General features: G+C 43.8%; 5 protein-coding genes across 6 annotated transcripts; 2 read left to right on the top strand and 3 right to left on the bottom strand.

The window, feature by feature from the left end:
- The first annotated feature begins 2586 nt into the window (after nt 1-2586).
- Nucleotides 2587-6032, top strand: LOC128309887 (zinc finger and SCAN domain-containing protein 2-like). 2 transcript variants are annotated; one of them, XM_053046382.1, is made up of 3 exons: nt 2587-2880; nt 2951-4150; nt 4235-6032. In XM_053046382.1, the coding sequence occupies exons 1-3, from the start codon at nt 2776-2778 to the stop codon at nt 5576-5578; spliced, it is 2649 nt and encodes an 882-aa protein (XP_052902342.1). In that variant the 5' UTR covers nt 2587-2775; the 3' UTR covers nt 5579-6032. The 2 variants fall into 2 exon arrangements, with proteins under 2 accessions (XP_052902342.1, XP_052902341.1); XM_053046381.1 differs by having other exon boundaries at nt 2951-6032.
- LOC128309888 (electron transfer flavoprotein subunit beta) lies at nt 5949-7436 on the bottom strand. The gene is made up of 2 exons (XM_053046383.1): nt 7225-7436; nt 5949-6971 (listed from the first exon to the last, which is right to left on the bottom strand). The coding sequence occupies exons 1-2, from the start codon at nt 7273-7275 to the stop codon at nt 6258-6260; spliced, it is 765 nt and encodes a 254-aa protein (XP_052902343.1). The 5' UTR covers nt 7276-7436; the 3' UTR covers nt 5949-6257.
- A 1080-nt stretch (nt 7437-8516) lies between these two features.
- On the top strand, nt 8517-9842 carry LOC128303664 (3'(2'),5'-bisphosphate nucleotidase 1). The gene is made up of 2 exons (XM_053040708.1): nt 8517-8943; nt 9039-9842. The coding sequence occupies exons 1-2, from the start codon at nt 8704-8706 to the stop codon at nt 9723-9725; spliced, it is 927 nt and encodes a 308-aa protein (XP_052896668.1). The 5' UTR covers nt 8517-8703; the 3' UTR covers nt 9726-9842.
- A 238-nt stretch (nt 9843-10080) lies between these two features.
- On the bottom strand, nt 10081-12339 carry LOC128303655 (uncharacterized). The gene is made up of 3 exons (XM_053040696.1): nt 12106-12339; nt 11822-12032; nt 10081-11515 (listed from the first exon to the last, which is right to left on the bottom strand). The coding sequence occupies exons 1-3, from the start codon at nt 12238-12240 to the stop codon at nt 10215-10217; spliced, it is 1647 nt and encodes a 548-aa protein (XP_052896656.1). The 5' UTR covers nt 12241-12339; the 3' UTR covers nt 10081-10214.
- Nucleotides 12340-14105: 1766 nt separating this feature from the next.
- On the bottom strand, nt 14106-18045 carry LOC128310870 (uncharacterized). Its single transcript, XM_053047614.1, has 4 exons — nt 17886-18045; nt 17484-17608; nt 16878-17399; nt 14106-14110 (listed from the first exon to the last, which is right to left on the bottom strand). The coding sequence occupies exons 1-4, from the start codon at nt 17912-17914 to the stop codon at nt 14106-14108; spliced, it is 681 nt and encodes a 226-aa protein (XP_052903574.1). The 5' UTR covers nt 17915-18045.
- Between the last annotated feature and the right edge of the window lie 194 nt (nt 18046-18239).

Below are 18239 nucleotides of genomic sequence, written 5' to 3'. Positions count from 1 at the left end.
TTATACATTGATTAGCACCAAAAATAGGGCAACATATGACATAATGTAACCCAAGATACTAAAAAATAAATAAAAGGTATCTGTCTGTGTGTTTTTTTTTGTTAATCAGTGCAGATAGGTTCTGCGGCGTGCCACAATGCAGCAATCTCGTGCTTTTGCTGTTCATCAACATACTAAATCAACGATACTACAAACTAACAGTTTTGTAGATTGCAATGCGAAATTACCAGGAGTCACTATTCTGCAGATCACGTCACTCTTAGTCCAAATTCCCTTGATCTGTTTAACTCTTAGTGCAAATGCTTTGGCACACTCTCCCGCGAGCTGAAGCGATGTAAATTTGAGCAGCCTGCATTGCCCATCAATATTCACGTACACATTTTGCAACCATTCTCTTTTGCTCCGAAGATTCCAGCCGCGTTTCAATTCAGCCAGTCGGTCTGACCCTATGCTTCGCTCTAAGGTCTAGGGTCTGCTAACTCAAATTTTTCGAGGTGAGGATCATAAATGACCATGTGAGTCTCCGTGATTAAATTGACTCTGACCCGTTTCTACTCATATGCTGGAAGTTCAATGTAGTTTGCGATGCATTCGAGACTACCATTAAGGGCAAACTCTATCGAATGGGCTATGCAGTCCTTTGATCATTAAACTAATTACAAATTACAAATGTTGCTGAGTGAAGCTTAACAGTCACTTTCGCATGAAAAGGAACGGTTGGGGTGGAAAGTAATGGTACTGACTTTTGTCGTGCACTGCACTGCATCTACACTGTTACTGATCCACTGATCCACCATCCAACATCCAACTATGTTTATTTTTCTTTATTTCTTTTTTTCCCGGCGACTCTCCCGGAACAACTGGATGGTGGCGGGGAGGGTGGCTTGCTCAGCCGACTCTCCTCCCGGTGTTAAACGTTTGCCCATCGTCGGGCAGCATTCCGTAGCTGGTACCGTGCAGCAAAATCTTGCTAATGCTCCGTCAATGCGGCGGGCTTCCCGAAGTTCAACACGCTCCACGCCTCCTACAGCTCCCACGAGACAGTGTGCGCCATCTCGGTGACTCTGACCCACTCTGTCGGTCCCTTCAACAGGTACAACAACAGGTTGTCTGGAATGACAGGATCGCAGACATCCTCATCGAAAACCCGCAAGCGTGCTTCCGCTAAACTGTGGTATTCCTACAAGGCGAGCTCAACCGATTCCGGGATACCAGGGCAAGGAGGATAGTCCGGGGTCGCCGAGAACCTCAGAACGTGCAGATACTCGCGGAAAAATTCGTGTCCGGCTCGTACCTGCGTCAAATGGAAGTCCACGACTGCCACGCTGCGTTAACCGGGATGAACTGATGTGTCCATCGGCGGCGGAAGGTAGCGGATAGTGTGTCGAAGTAGCCCTGCTTCAGACTAGAGATCAACGTGATCTCAGTCTTAGTGGTCTTGGCCTGCTGCAGCAAGAATCCTACAAACCGCTCATGGTCTAGCGCCGTCGTCAGGGAATTGGATCACCCAAGCATAGGGGAAATACTAGCAGATTACTCGTCCTTGCTACGGACGGTTCGGATGAGATTTAATTTCGATCCTGTCGTGTAAAGATCGGCGCCGCTACTTATACACCATCGGACTAGGAGCCAGTGTGTCTCTTATACGCGGATTAAAACTTTCGGTAACCAAATAGGTATGCATCAATGTACGGTATCGGTCCGCACCCTCCCTTGAGTAATTAACTGGATAACATCTCAATGTAATTTTTTTTTGTCATTTGTCTCATCTCCAGCAATAAGTCATTCAAACATCTGTTATAAAAGAAGTGGACGAAGTGCATCACTATTCTGACGTCAACTAGCAAGCTGAGACAGGCAACTCTCGGAGAGGTCTGCAGCGGAATGATCAAGTAATGGAATGTTGTGAAGGCAGAAGTTGTTATTTTTTTTCAAATTCTTCCAGAAGTGAGAAATACAATCAGCAGTTTGCGTGTACGCCGTGGTTCTGTTGCATGACGCTCTAACTGGGTAGATTAATAAGCATTGTGACCCCAGTAATCAAACAAACACCTTATCCATATACTTTCAGGTGTTACAGTAATCTTATAATGTTTAGTTGGCAAACATCTGACTAGTGTATACACCAATAACAAGGACAAGTGGACGCAGTTAGCAGATTTTCGAAACAATAGAAATAATAAACTCCCTACTAGTTGCAAGATATGTCCACGAGATCTTATCCAAACGAGATTGGCTCCAGAAATTTACAACTCGCAGTTCGTTCAGCATCTCAACTTCTAGTTCTAATCAATATCTTATCAGCTTGCCCGTGCACAAAAATCGGTAAAAGTGCACTTTTCCGCGAATTCTACATACGCACATTCACAACGCGTTTTCTCAATTTCTTCGATATTGTATACAATCCGAGGTGGAGTTCACAGTGGGATTACATTGCATACATCAACACCAAAACACGACCTTTTCACACTGTCAAAATGCTCACCATGCTTTCATGTACCTTGGCCATATTGACAGCCGAAATAAACAAAAAAATATACAGAAAGATAAAACAAAAATTGTGCGTGTGTTTCCTGTGTGCTTGTAATTTCTCTTAAATTACACCTGTCGTGTTTGTCGAGTAACAAAATGCAATAATTCGTGCTACAAATGGGGTAACCAGTGTGTATTTGTTAGACACAGATATCGAGGTGGTTTATCGATTTTTGAACTGTGTAAATTGTGCCCCGATAATTGGTGGTCTTCTGCGAGACCTAGGCGTACTACGGCTCAAAAATGGTGCATTTCTGCAAACTGTGCCAGCTGCTGCACAAAAATATGGACTTCATCCAGTGCGATGATTCCAATGTTTGGCTGCTAGAAACAGTGTTTTCGGTTAAGGTAAGGGTAAACATTGCGCCAAACGCGTGAAAATGGTGAGTGGTTCATAGGACGTTCTTATGTATTTCAGATAACACCGCTCGATGGACGAGTCGAACCTATTTGTAGGAAATGCATTCGCAAGTACAATAAAGTTATGAAGGATCTCAAGAAATCCAACGGAGGTTTTCCGGTGTCGCGCCAAACCTTCATCGAACACAACAAACTTCACAACGGAGAAGCGGAGTCTTTGTTTCAATTCCCGAATACCGACCAGCCGGCATCGCTCTCAAACTCTCAAAGCCGGTCGTTAGAACAACATCCATATCTGATGGACGATGAAAGTAAAGAATTAATGTTTACGGGACAGGTGTCGGACAAGACGAACGGCAGCCAAAATGGCATGACACTGAACCTTAGCGGCGAAGCAGCAACGGTGTATCGTATAACAATGGGCGATACACAGGAATCTTCTGACGAGGACAGTTCCGATGGAAAAAGTAGCATCGCCGATGAGGATGAGAGCTCCGAGGATTCTAGTGAAGACGACGAGGACGATGACGATGACGATGACTGTTGCAGCGACGATACGGACGACTCTAGCTCTAGCTGTAGCAGTACTAGCAGTACCGGCGGAAGCTCATCCGAAACGGGCGCCAGTTTGCGACTGGAAGACCACATCGACCGAACGACAGAAGAGACTGCAGTTTTGTACAGTGCATACATGGACGCACCGATAATGCAAAATCTACCCGAAGGAAGTCTACTGCAGGGGATGGGCGATGATGATGTTGCCGAAGGAGACCGAATCTTTCCAGACAAAACACTGATGACCGACGTGTTAGAACCGCTACAACTAGACGAACCGTTGGCAAAAATAGAAGACAATGCAGAATTAACAAAACAATTACAGTGTGAGGATCATCACACGGTACCACCGCAAGAGCAAAATCCACAAGCACAAGATCAACAGCAGGACCAGCAACAAAACCAACCATTACTACAAGATGAACAGCAACAGCAACAACAACAACAACAAGCACACGATGTATCCGGCGAAAATGAAGAAGCGCCTAAAAAGTCTAGAAAGCGCAAGAAAAGAAACAATGGTACAGCGGTGCAAACGAAGAACTATGTATGTCTCGTATGCCAAAAACGATTCTCTAAAGCGATCTATCTGAAGGTGCACACTCGCACACATACGGGAGAAAAACCGTATGCGTGCGACATTTGTTTCAAAAGCTTCACGCAGGCGTCCAGCTTAAACACGCACAAACGATTGCATTTCAACGTAAAACCGTTTGTGTGCGAAATTTGCAACCAACAATATACAAGTGCCGGAAACTATAAAGTACATTTACGTACGCACACGCAGGAGAAACCGTACGCTTGCAGTTACTGCGACAAACGGTTTAGCCAACATTCTAGCAAAAAAATGCACGAACGAGTGCACAGTCAGGAAAAGCCGTACCCCTGCCAGGTATGTCTGAAAGCATTCAGTAACGTGAGCAACCTCACGGTGCATATGCGTATCCACCAGGGATTGAAGCCGTACAAGTGCGACAAATGTGACAAAAGCTTTGCTCAGTCACAGACACTCAAGACGCACTACATCTCAGCCCACACGGACGTACGGCCTTTTCAGTGTGATCGTTGCCCGAAGTCGTACGCAACGCTGTCGAATTTAAACAACCACAAACATACGCACCTGGAGGAGAAACCGTTTGGGTGCGAGGAATGTGGGAAACGATTTACGCAAAAGTCTTCACTGAAAACTCACGCTCTTTCGCACAACACCGAACGTCCGTTCCCTTGCGAGGAGTGTACCAAGTCGTTCAACACGCAGGCCATGTTGAATACGCATCGTCGGAATATACACTGTACCGACCGACCGTACGCATGTACCAAGTGCAATAAATCGTACGCACAGGAAACGAGACTGCGACAGCACATGTTGAGCCACGCGGATGTTAAACCTCATCCGTGTCAGGAATGTAGCAAAACGTTCACAACCGCTACCAATCTGCGCATTCACCAGCGGGTGCATTCTGGCGAAAAGCCCTACCCCTGCCCGACATGTGGTAAATGTTTTTCGCAAAGATCATCGTTACGAACACATGAAATACTGCATCTGCCACCGGAATTGCGCCCTGATCCACCTGTAGCTGTCGATGTGGGACGTGGGCGCAAACGGCGCAAGAAAAAGTTCGAATGTGGCCAATGTGGAAAAGGGTTCGCGATACGCGGTCGCTATCACAATCACATGAAACAGGTACACCAAAGAGATGTGCAAGACGAAGAGGACATCGATGGTAAGTATATGAGTGTGGACGCGTCCGACGACAGTGACCGAGACGGAGAATGCGATGTGGTTGAGCAGCATAATATAGCAGCAGATGGACGTAAGCACCATAATCTGACGCCGGTCAACAGTATTTGCAATAATCGTAATGGCAGAGATCTAAGCCAGCGACGATCCGGTGACGAGGATGAGGAAGAGGAGGAAGAGGATGAGGATGGAACGCTTGAAGATGATGAAGATTACGATGATGACGAAGAGGGGGATGATGAACATAATGATAACGATGATGAAGACGAAGAGAATGAAAATGAGGACGACGAGGAGGATGAGGAAGAGGAGGAGCATTTGAACAATTCCAGCGTTCCGTTGCAGGAACAGCAGTTCCATTATGGGCAAATTCTTTCCGAGCAAAACTAAAATGGCCAATTGCCAGTCCCCAATATCGCTAGTGTGCCGATCAGTTCGTCTAGCCATGATATAACACTAATCGGCTTCTTGCATAGTTATTGTGTGCATTGTGTTAGCAGAACACGGACCCTGATCTCCTTAGTAATCCAAAAAGCTGTTCAATCATTGTAACACAAGATCAAATACTCTTAACGTGTAACCCTGTAGCTTAACTTCCGTGGCTGGCAGTAACTTTTAACCGATGCAATAAGGTCTGATCTTCATTATTAGGTCGTAATGTGCAATGTCTTTTATCTTCCGTTCCCTGATTTCCTTGGCCAAGTTTCGAAAAAGTGGCAAAGATGTGTTGAGACGCGTTACGTTTCGAAGCCGCACAATCCCGGGAACGGCGCTCGTGCGTTTGTATTTATTATGAACAGTTTTATTTTATATGAGATGATATTCTAGAAACATATACCCTAACTTAACATTCCCGCTGTGTGGACGTGATTGGCTACTGAAAGAAATGTCGGACATAACAACGTGAAGCATTCTACATGCACATATGGTTTTATGGGCAACAATGGACTAACGTTGCAGTAATATGAGCTTTATTCTTGATCTTATCGACAAGCTAACAATCTCCTATCTTCTCTTCTACCCCGGTGTGATTTCAATGTGCGAATTACCCTTTTGCATGTGAAGACCCTTATTTGATGTGACCGCCGTCACGTAGTTTGCCCAGCAGGGTATCCACATCGGGCAATACGGATCCCGCCTGTCGGACGGGTGGATCTTCAACGGATACAATTTCGATACGAGGCGTTGTGTCTACACCCAAATCTTTGGGTGCCACTTTTTTGATCGGCTTTTTCTTCGCTTTCATAATATTGGGCAGGGTCGCATAGCGGGGTGTGTTAAGGCGCAGATCAGCACTAACCACTGCCGGCATTTTGGCTTTAATGGTCTCCAATCCTCCATCAACCTCGCGCACAACCGTCAACGTATCACCGTCCTTGTCGACCTTCGAGGCGAAGGTGGCTTGCGGCCAGTCCAAAACGGCCGCAGTCATCTGCGCGGTTTGATTGCAATCATCATCGATGGCCTGCTTGCCAAGTACCACCAAATCCGCTTTCTCGTCCTGTGCCAGCTTAGCCAATATTTTTGACACATGAATCGGTTGCAATAGATCAAACTCCTTGCCTGCCACTTCGACGTGAATGCCACGATCAGCACCCATAGCGAGCGCTGTGCGGAGTACTTCCTGCGATTGAGCAGGACCCACGGAGACAGCTACTACCTCGGACGCAATCTTTTTCTCCTTCAATTTTACCGCTTCTTCTACCGCAATTTCATCGAAAGGATTCATCGAGTGTTTCACACCCTCAGTCACCACTCCGGACTTGTCCGGTTTGACGCGAATCTGTGAAACAAACAATTAACGTGCATTAAAATAGGGCCACAAACCGAACCTTACATTTCGGATTGTTGCCATTCAACGGTATTTGCTTCGGGAGACCATGTTGTGTAACTGGCAATGCAATGCAGCCCTGAGGGAGGTGAATCGGCCTTATCAGTGATCATCTCCCGGAGCCGCTGGTTGTCTTGGTTGAGGATTCATGTTATCTCCCCATGGCGTGTGCCAAAGGAACATAAAGTTTCAGAACTTTGCCTACCTTTACAGCATAGTCGATTACACGCTTAACTCCAACCAAAACTCGCGACATGGTGGAATTCTGTTCCGCTTACTGTGATAATCTCCGCACGGACTAATTGGCGTCAATTTTAAATGCGATCCACAATATGTTCAATGTTGGCAAATTGAAGGATCAAAGTCTATTTAACCGAGATTGAGAAAAGCCATGATGTGCTGCCTAAGCGATGACTACACGTCAGTTTTAAACGTAAATCAAGGAACGTCTTCACTTCTCGACGTCAATGAACAGATGACTACAATTGCGACGACCCAGCGGTTAAAGTCTTCACTAAGATGTCAGCATTTAGGCAGCAAAAGCGAGATTTGCAGCCTGAATCCTGCCCTACACCGTGGGAGCTTTTTTGTGCATGGGTTGGTGTGAAGCGCGGTAAACGCATATTTATGGGTGCGTTATTTGCTTGCGTATTGGGATTATGCCATCATAACATGCGCCATTCCTTTTTCTCGTGTGCTCTAGGCCCGTTGACCTGCCGAGCTGATCCTTCACTTACACATCGCCACGTTGACAGTGTGACTGTCTGATCTGGAGCAACTGGTCTAATCAGCTCGGCCAGATTGGATCACAACATTTTCCACTTGCACTGATCAAAGTGGAACTTATTACAAAGTTTAAATCAATGAATAAATTACAAAACTATATATTGCTCAATTATTTGTCCTCTCCGCTTCATTCTTCGTGAGCAGCATAATGTAGCATAATCTGAAATCTGGTGCAAAATGTAGTCTGGTCAAGGTCCGATAGTAGTCCGATGATAGTCCTATAATTATCCGATCATGGTCCAATAGTAGTTCGATATGAGTCCGATAGTAGACTGATCATAGTCCTATAATGGTCCTATAATAATCCGATAGTAGTCCATTAATAGTCTGATGATCGTCCAATGATAGTCCGTTCCTTCATATTGATAGAAAAAAAAAACATTGTTAACCTGCGGTCTTATTTACATTTATATTGCACAAATTAAACAAACGCGGTAATAGTGCCGGCCCCGCACTACAGAATCGGACAGAAAACCAACATGCGGACAGTTTCCCTATAGCAAGGACTGACTATCGAACCATATGGTAGATAAAAGTCAATACGACCGGGCCTTTCTAGCGAATAAAAACAAATGCCACAGGAGAATCGGCTCGCTACCGATTTACCACCTACCCAGGAACGTATAACCTCTACTGTACATTCAACTGCTGTCATCTGCCATGACAGTTCCGGATGCGGCAGTGGGCTATCTATACACCTTCGCCAATGACACAATAATATCCAGCAATAAATCGTCGCAAAATACAGCAAACAAAGCTCTGTGTTTATTAAACTACATCATGTGCAATACTTGCTGCTATTAGTGTTTTATACAAAAAGCAATCGTCAGCAATCCAGCAATCGGACTCTGGACCAAATCCTATCGGCTGTAAGTCGCGTAAAAGCGAAAGTGTTGCGATGACCAACACGGCACCATTGGTAATGCGCTTAGTCGGGAGCTCGATCAAGATTGCACATCGGGCCGGTAATATTATCCGAGATGTGATGTGTCGTGGTGATCTTGGCATAGTCGAAAAAGGAAAAGATGATCTTCAAACGGAAGCTGACCGATCGGCACAGCGCTGTATTGTAGCGTCGCTGTCTAAGCTGTTTCCAAACGTTACCATCATAGGTGAAGAAGGAGCGAGTGACCTAAATGTAAATGGGCATGTAATGTAAAAGGACATGCTTATACGATACCGTGCGTCACGATACCCATTCCGATTACTCTTTTACTTATTCATTTCTTTCAGGTGCCCGATGATTGGCTTATAACAGAAAGCAATACTGAATTTTTGGAAAAACACAAATGTCCAGATACTTTGACTGACCTGAAGGAGTCGGATGTGGTGATTTGGGTGGACCCGCTGGATGGCACAAGCGAGTATACCCAAGGATTTCTAGAACGTGTTACCGTACTGATTGGTATCGCGATCAACGACAGAGCGGTCGGCGGTGTAATACACCAACCTTATTATACAGCCGAAACAGGAGATGTCGGTCGCACAATTTGGGGTTTGAAAGGATGCGGCACGGGCGGCATCCTACCGGTGAAGCCTCCATCGGATCGTTTTTTGGTGACAACTACTCGTTCACATTCCAATGGTATCGTCCAGTCCGCCTTGGATGCACTAGCACCTGATGAAATTTTGCGCGTTGGCGGTGCCGGTTACAAGGTACTGCAACTGCTCGAAGGCAAGGCCCATGCGTACGTATTCGCAAGTGCGGGCTGTAAGAAATGGGACACTTGTGCACCAGAAGCTGTGCTGGAAGCGAACGGCGGAACACTTACCGATATGCTGGGGCGACATTACCGATACGGCAAGGATGTAAATTTCCCTAACAGTAGTGGGGTTTTGGGAACCGTTGGCGAAGTGTCACATGAAGACATTCTTTCTAAAATTCCGGATAGCGTAAAACAGGCTATGAACCAGATTTAAACTTGTTCCCTGGTTGAAGATGATGTGCATAGAGATTTATTTGTAAACAAAGCATACAAAACTTCAAACCATACCGATTAAATCAAATTTTATGCACTTTTTAGTATCAATGATTAGCGTTTTACTGTACTGTAGCATTAAGTTGTAGTTAAACCTAACCAAGTTATAGATCCTTTACCACATTGAGACACACACACATCGAACATCTTAACGGAACAAATTCGTTCGGTTTGTTTTACAAAACATAATATGCACGTAGTGTTGAACTTAACGATTGGCAAAATAGGTGCTCGCCTAGACCCTAGTCGTGTAGGGGAGGGCCCAAATAAGGAAATTATGTAGGAAAGATTGTGTAAATCGTGATAGTGTAGAGCCCACTAAAATTAATGGCCTCAGCTACCATTGCGCCCAGGACCTTCAAAGAACTTGGTCCACCATTCTCTGCGTGTCAGTTAAAATCTTAGTAAATCTTCATCCAATTGGTGATATTTACAGCTTTGCAAGGGGTCGCTGTAACATGGCCCGAAGTTCACGTCTTAAAATTTTTCCACTCACATTCTTTGGTATTTCCGACACAAAACGTACTCCACCATGCAAACGTTTTGCCGGTGATGCACGAGCAGCCACGTATTGTTGCACTTCATCTTCCGTAAGATCTACTCCGGGTTGTTTTACAACAAAGGCCAGCGGTAACTCCCCGGTTTGTTCATCCGGAAGCCCAACGACACCTGCATCTTTAATTTTTGAATTTGTCAGCAAAATAGCTTCGATTTCGGCAGGTGGCACTTGAAATCCTTTGTATTTGATAAGTTCCTTTAAACGATCGATGATGAAAAATTCTCCTCCTTCATCGTAGTAACCAATATCCCCGGTACGAAGCCAACCGTTCTGATCGATTGTTTGCCTAGTTTCCTTTTCATTTCCGATGTAACCTTTCATAATCTGTGAACCCTTGAAGTACAGTTCGCCCGGTGCATTGGGGCCTAGCAATTTTCCGGATGTTATGTCTACTACTTTAGCCATTGTACCGACCTGCAGTTTCCCGACGCTACCCGATTTTTTCGAATCGTTCGACTGTACCAACATGGCCAACGTAGTTTCACTCATTCCGTAACCCTGTAGAACATGCTTTACCCCAATACGTTTCTTCACCAAAACTTCCGTTTCCTTGCTCAGCGGAGCAGCTCCGCAGAGTAATGTATCAATGCTACTGAGATCATAATTATCCACCAGTGGGTGTTTGGCCAAAAACACCATCAACGGGGGCACAACGAACACAAAGGAACAGCGATAATTTTCAATACAGCTTAAGAACAATCCTTCCTCAAACTTGGGTAAAAATACCAACTTCAGCTTGTTGCTAATAACATTGATTAACGTAAGACAACCAAACGCATGGAACCACGGTATGACACTCAGGACAACGACGGGTCCTTCGATCGAAGCCTCCATCATGGTAAGCAACGAAATGCTGGCCATAATGTTTCGCTGCGTTAGCTGCACACCTTTCGGTAAACCGGTCGTACCGGAAGAACACATGATCAGAGCTACATGTTCTTCGATATTCGTCGGTTCGGTCTGGAAAGAGTACGGATTGATGGCATTTGTCCGCGAAAGAAATTCATCGTAAAGAGTTACGTCCGGTCCAAACGGATTCTCATCGCCGAACAGGAAAATATGCTCGATGAAATGCCGATTTTTACGTGCTACTGTTATCACCCGTTCCGCAGAATAAGGCGACACAAACAATATTCTCGGTTTTGACAAATTAAGTGCATGGTCGAATTCACCTGAAATGGAGATAACACCAATGAAGCGAATCAAAATTAGGTACAGACATGGGTTTAAATACAACTCCGCAAACCAGATAACAGTGGTTGCAACAAGTACAATCCTGCTCTTCTGATATCTTAATGGTCTTGTAAGCGTTTATCTATTATACGACGACCGCACAACAAATTCGTTCTGATAGCAACCATTCCAACAGGATTGTCGCTATCTGAACAGACACTGAATTACTGAACGGCCAATTACACTGAGTTAGTACGATAAGGCGCTTATCGGTGCTTTCTACCCATCTTCGCAAGACAACTTACGCTCGGTGTACGTCAAATTAATGGGCGCCACAGCGGCATTTGCGAAAAACGACGCGTACAGTGCGGCAGGAAATTCAAGCCGATTTTCACTGATGATTCCCACTACATCGCCTTTTCGTAAATTGGCCTGGTTTCGAAGGGCATCGGCTAACCGTAATCCGGTTTCCAGCAATTCCATATACCGGAGTTCGCTCGAGTACACACCATCGATCTAGAAAGGTCAAAAGCGATGTTAATCATGCAAAAGTACAGCACGTTGAAAAGGTTGAAGGTTACTATCTTACCACTGCTACATTATCACCGTGGCGTAACAAACGTTTCATCAAGAACATTCCTAGTGAACCACATCCTTCGGCAATATTAACCGGATCAGGATCTCCCGAAAGAATCAAGTTATCATCGCACTCCGCTTGATTCATATTTCAATTAATGATGCAAAGTTTTTTACGCTATTTGTTGCGTTGAACGATTCTTGGACACACGACGCACTGATTATCGGGAAGAGCTGTATTCGTACAGAAGCGTAGCGTAGCAGTGAGACAATATGTTTCGCCGCGGTCATATGCTTCAAATTTCCCTGAAGGGTTTAAAAGTCGCTATTGTTTTGTCAAAACACCTGTCAAAAATACCCCAGAGTGGATGTTGCGGCCGATCTGTTGTAGCCCCAGCTTTTGTAATCTGGGTTAGTAATTCGTTGCTATGGAAACAAAAGCCGGTAAATGTTGCCTATAATGTTGCCTTTTCAATAAAGCGCGTTTAACGCGTACGTTTCGGCCGTAAGATCTTTCGTTGCCTTTTAAAACAACTGCACGTGCGTGTGGGAACACTATTTCTCTATCATATCGTGGAACAATTTCGAACATGGTCGTGGCAGCATTAGTTTTATTCACTATATCGTAGTTCGAATATTGAGCAAATGATGTAAAACATTTGAATTAAAAAAAGGTGTTTCGCTTTTTCTCTTCTTCTCTCATTTCGCGTGAAAATAGTTCTTTCTAGCCTTATTATGGTATCATCAGCCCTCGTTAAATTCGAATCTGCTATTAGACGGTACGGTATTCTTTATAGAATAACTGCCATATTCGCATTGAAACGATCTACCGTTTTGAACCATATTAATGGAACTGGACATAAACAGCAACTGGCTAACAGTTGAGCACCATTCAATGTCTCATCTATAAAAAAAGTTGGTACACACTGATACCTAACCAAAATCAGTTTCATGAAGATGATTATAGCCCACAACCATTTTCATTATTCTGTAGAATGCCCAAGCAGCATAAAGGTTTGTTTTGTTATATGATTCTGCATTCCTACCCCAACATGGTTCGTCTAGATAAATTGCTACTGAATGCGTGTGTGTATGTGTGTATTTGAGCCATTCTAAAGTAATTTCATGCGTGCAATACGTACTAGAGCTTTAGGTGTTTATTACAGTAAAAGAATATTTAACTAGAATGTTATTTTAGTCTTTATTTAACAGTCAAACCATGTGATGACCCGAGAGTGGGAACAAATATAAATATAAATAATTTTAACACTTGCAAACAGTTAAAGGGTAGAAAATACCTACATCATTCGTCTACGACTGCAATCACTGTCGATTGATCATTTATCGTTAACTCTATCTAGGATTGTTGTGCTGATATTTTGCTATTAGTACGACAGTTTTCAAACAGTCCTGTCTATTAGCAGTACTTATAACTTTATGATTATATTTTTATTAGCATCCAAAAAAGATCAATTTGAAAAAAAATCATTTACACTGGCAGCTTTCAATACAAATGTATAAAAAAACTCGGACTATGTTTCGGCCTATAAAAGCAGTATTCGCCCTTTTCTCTGTGGTGGATCAGTCACAACATAAAATGTAGAACATTTAGATAGCAATCAAAAAATGTCAACCACTTTTTCCGATTTAATAACGACTGCAGCAACGGGTAGTGCAGGGCTAGAGGCACTAACATCAACTAGATCAACTATTGTGGATGCTGGCGCAGGTATTAGCACAACGTCGTTATCGTTAACTGAGGACTGCATATTCACAACCGTTAAATCTTCTTTAACGCTCGTTTTAGAAACTAGTGCCTTTTTTGTTTTGCGAACCTTGGCCATTTTCTTACTGACTTTACCACGTTCTCCATTTTTTCCCCTGAATGCAACTTCGCCCTTCTGTGATGGGCGATATTTTTCTCCAATATAACCGGAACATTTCTCAGCACCGCACAAGCATACACGTTTGCTGTTTCCTAAGCTCTCCAAATTGTAGTTAAAAGTCAGTTCTTCACCCTGAAAAATTGAAAACATAAACGTTACACTATTTACTGTGGCAAGGCAACCGTGCTGCTTGAGAAAAAATAACTCACCGCTTTAATATTTTTAATAGCGAATAACCCTATGACACGTGTTTCACCGATCGTCCACTTTTGCGTTTCGCAATTCGGTTCGCAAGAGTGATTTATGAAACGCGATGCATTTCCTTTCGCCCCGGCATCAATTGTCAGGTCAGGTTCGACGGTAAGGAAATAATAATTCTCTTCCTTCGCCGTCTGCATCGTTTTAACTCGTCGGTCGAACTCCTCAGTATTAATTACTTCGCCAACATACTCGATGACGAATTGTCCATTTTGCAGATCTTCCAGGGTAACAAGACCGAATCCTTTGTTTTCAAAATTGCGCACCTCCAGTCCGGGATAGATCCGCTTGGTGAATCGTTGATTTGAACAGCGCTCTTTGCCCGGACATGTTTTAGAACTACACTCCATAAATATTGCACGGTTTAAACACGCTGAAGTAGGTCCGCAAGGATCATCGTCGTCAGGTTGGCACCGGCACACCGAATCTTCGACACCATCCAGCTGACGATTAACAGATGGTGGTTTCAAAGGTGCAATATATCTGTTCATTTTTATCTTCGTGTACATTGGAGTGACTTTGGAGTTGCTTAAGTCAGCAGAGGGTCCAGGCAGTTTGATTGATTGTAATACTTTAAAAATGACACTGGCTTCGATCATTGCTGAACGATATTTTTTATCCAACGATGATCCAGTTCTTTCTACGCCTAAATTTTCCGAGTCCTCATCCTGGTACAGGTACATTCGTTTTCGATTAAGCCAAGCCATATCGTGACTGTTGAAAAATTTCACACAAATATCCGACGGCTTTTGTCGCAGTTGTCGCACTTTTTGGGGTACTTCCGACGGCGGTACCGTCAATGCCGGCCACCAACGAAAATTGGCCAGCTTAGCTATAACTATCTCGTTGTACAGCGGCAGTCTGCCTGACTCACACTCCTCACAGAAATACTTTCCGTCCGGCGGCGTGAACGGAAGGCACTTCGGATGACATGCAAACGGACAAGTTTCACAACAAATTAAGTCGCCTCCTTTGCAGCACATGAAGCACCAGTTCACGTTCAGGGGTATCTGCTCCAGACTGTGTTTAGGACAGACCAGCTGTTTGGTGGTAAGTATTTCAGATCCGGCCGGTACACATCTACCATCCGGATGATATGCAGCCGGACACTTGATACAGCTTGCCAGTGCTGTTTTCACCAATGATGCTTTACCACGTGGATTACTCGATACGCATGTGTGACAAACATGATAAGGGCAAATGATTGTTTTCGCACTGAGTGTACGATATTGCGGAAACAACCGCAAGCAGGAAAGATGATACTCGCGCCCACATTTGCTATCCGTGCAACGGAATTTTTGTTCCTTGTTCGTTTCTTCATTCCCATCGTTGCATATGAAACATTTTGTCTGTTCAATTTTAAGCGTAGAGCATATGGCACACTTGAACCGTTTCTCATCTATTTGCTCTTGCAGCTCTGCCACTTGCATTGGATCATCGGTCAGGCAGAGTAGATGAACATGCTGGAGACACTTGCTACATTTGGTAACGTTGTTAGGGCGGTTGCAAATATAGCACACAAATCCTTTTGGAATGCCTTTCATGAGGTAATTTTTATCGAGTCGGAAAATAAACTTTTCCTCCAAAGTTGGCGGATCCTTTTTACTGCTTTGTGACTCAAGTCTTGTTTTTTTAATTCCGACAATTTCACCATTGTTGCTGCTAGCTGGTACCATCGATTCAAGGCCCAACTTTTCAAAAGTTTTACGTAGCGCTTGTATCCGTTGCCGGCTTGCAGTGCGCTCTGTGCCACGATGGGACTCCTTTTTTAATCGAGCAATTTGTCTCACATGAAACTGGAGATTTTCTTCTATCTCGAGATTCGTGCGACCATCAAACATATAGTGCCGGATGAATTTCAGGACATCTTCATATTCGATGTTCGATTCACTCAATGAAGGTGTCACTTCCATCAGCCTTTTGTCTGAGATATCGCCTTCGACGGTATTTAATTCTTCATTGTCTATTGATTGCAAGAATCGATCGATCCTGCTGCTATAGTGGTTGGATGCCTTTGAAGGTGTAGAGCATTTCATTTTCTTCACAGGATTGTAATTATCTGGCGAGGAAAGGCCCGGTAAAGCTTCGTATGCTGGACTCTCAGGTGAGGTAGAACGTTCTCTCTTGATAGATGCGATCTGATTGTTCAACGCTGTCTGATTATCTGAACGCACTGTTTCTGTCGTCTGCGAAATAGCCTGCTGAGTGATTCTGCTCCTACGCCCTAGTATACGATATCGTGATATTTTTAAGCTTATCAATTCCAGCTTCACTTCATCGTCATATTTCTTGATGCGTTCTTCAACAGGTAATGCAAAGTATTGTTCCGCTAAATCACAGGCAATTTTCCATCTCTTCGGCATGTTTGTCCTTAAGGCTTGTTTCACGTGCTTTCCGTAATGTAGATTTGTTGCCTCGGTGCAATAGCTGTTCACGCCTTCAAATGGCACCAAACAATTTTCCTTAATCCAGCCACGGCGACCTTTATCTCCAAAGTAAGACACGTGTACTTCCATCATTTTTTCACCATGCATTCGGGTTATTCGCTCGGATTCTGGATCTGCCCGTACAATACAAGGCCAGTGGATAGTTTTCTTAGACTGAGCGCCCCAGTAAATAGTTCCCGTGCAATAACCATTACCTAGATCGATTGACGACCCTTTAGCACTATCGGCATCCGACGACTGTTTACGAACAATCAAATTATGCGTAAAAGTGTCACTGCCAGTGCTTATGTCTGCACTGCTCTCATCCGTGCTAACAATCTTAATTTCTTCCATAGTTAGTAACTTTGGATCTCTATTTTGCACCTCGGGCACCATCAACACTGGGGTATCATCAGTCGTCCGCGTTTGTTCCGTTTTTATCAAAAAAGAAGCATCTGGTTCAGTATTCTCCATTTTTTGTTTAACCTTAAGTGGCGAATTGCCAACATATCTCATTAGATCTACCGGTACGTAATCTGAATTGTCTTTCTGCTTCTGATGTCGTCCATAGCGACTAACACGACGGTCAGCATCCGTGTTGATTTCAGTCATTTTTGGGCTCAAAGAACTAGATAATTGTTTCAGTAAATATCGACCTCGCGATCGTGTTACATTATTGCTATTTTCGTCGGTCAATTCTTGTCGCATCAGAACATTTTCCTTTTCTGAAATATTTTCTGGAAAAATGGCAGCGTAAAAAACACAAATGAAATAACGCGTAGCCGAATACAATGCTAAACAATTCTTATCGCACAACTAACCTTTAAATTGTGTTGTTTCCAGCCCGCTCGGCAGTGGTGGCTCGGCACTGTTCTGTTTTATACTTGTCATCGTTCGATTTGCACCGATTCTTTTTGCTTTAGCGTCCTTCACCTGGGAGGATCTACTGAAGTGTACAAAAATATCAGTGAGATACATGTTTGATTTGGAATGCTTTCGATTATTGTCGTAAATAGATTGCGTCTACTTCATAGTAAGACAGCTAACAGAGAATGCCCTAGCAGGGTGTAAAAGACGCGCCAAAATTCACTTTCCGGCAACTGATGTCCATTGTTTGACAGATTTACATTCCATAAAACAAGAAAATGCTGCGCATCTACTTGTTGCTCTGTTCAAGCTAGCTCTGCAGCATTCATAATGTACATCTAATTTTACTTACTAACCTTTCGCGAGGACGCGTCCTACTCGGCATCTTCTGGCGTTTTTGTCTATCGTACAGAAGTATCGGAATTTACACAAACGAGGTACAGAATCTTGCGCCGATTGAATTTAAATTATTTATACATTGAAGTTTCTTACGCGCAAATACATGGGAAAAACATAAATTGCACTCTTGGTTGGAAAAACGAAAACAACAAAAACGAAACGCAAATTACGTACAGTAATATGGAATAGGATGTTTTTGCGCGCGTGACGCTCCGTGTTATCTTCTATTTTGCTTCCCTTTTGGACGCTTCGTGACAGCCACGGCATCAATCGTAAGTCCGTGTCATTTTGACTCCTTCGACATGTACAGA

Source organism: Anopheles moucheti, chromosome 2 (assembly GCF_943734755.1).
Source record: "Anopheles moucheti chromosome 2, idAnoMoucSN_F20_07, whole genome shotgun sequence".
NCBI classification, from domain to species: domain Eukaryota; kingdom Metazoa; phylum Arthropoda; class Insecta; order Diptera; family Culicidae; genus Anopheles; species Anopheles moucheti.
The sequence above is the reverse complement of the archived record's forward strand: the minus strand, read 5'-3'. Positions and strand labels throughout refer to the sequence as shown.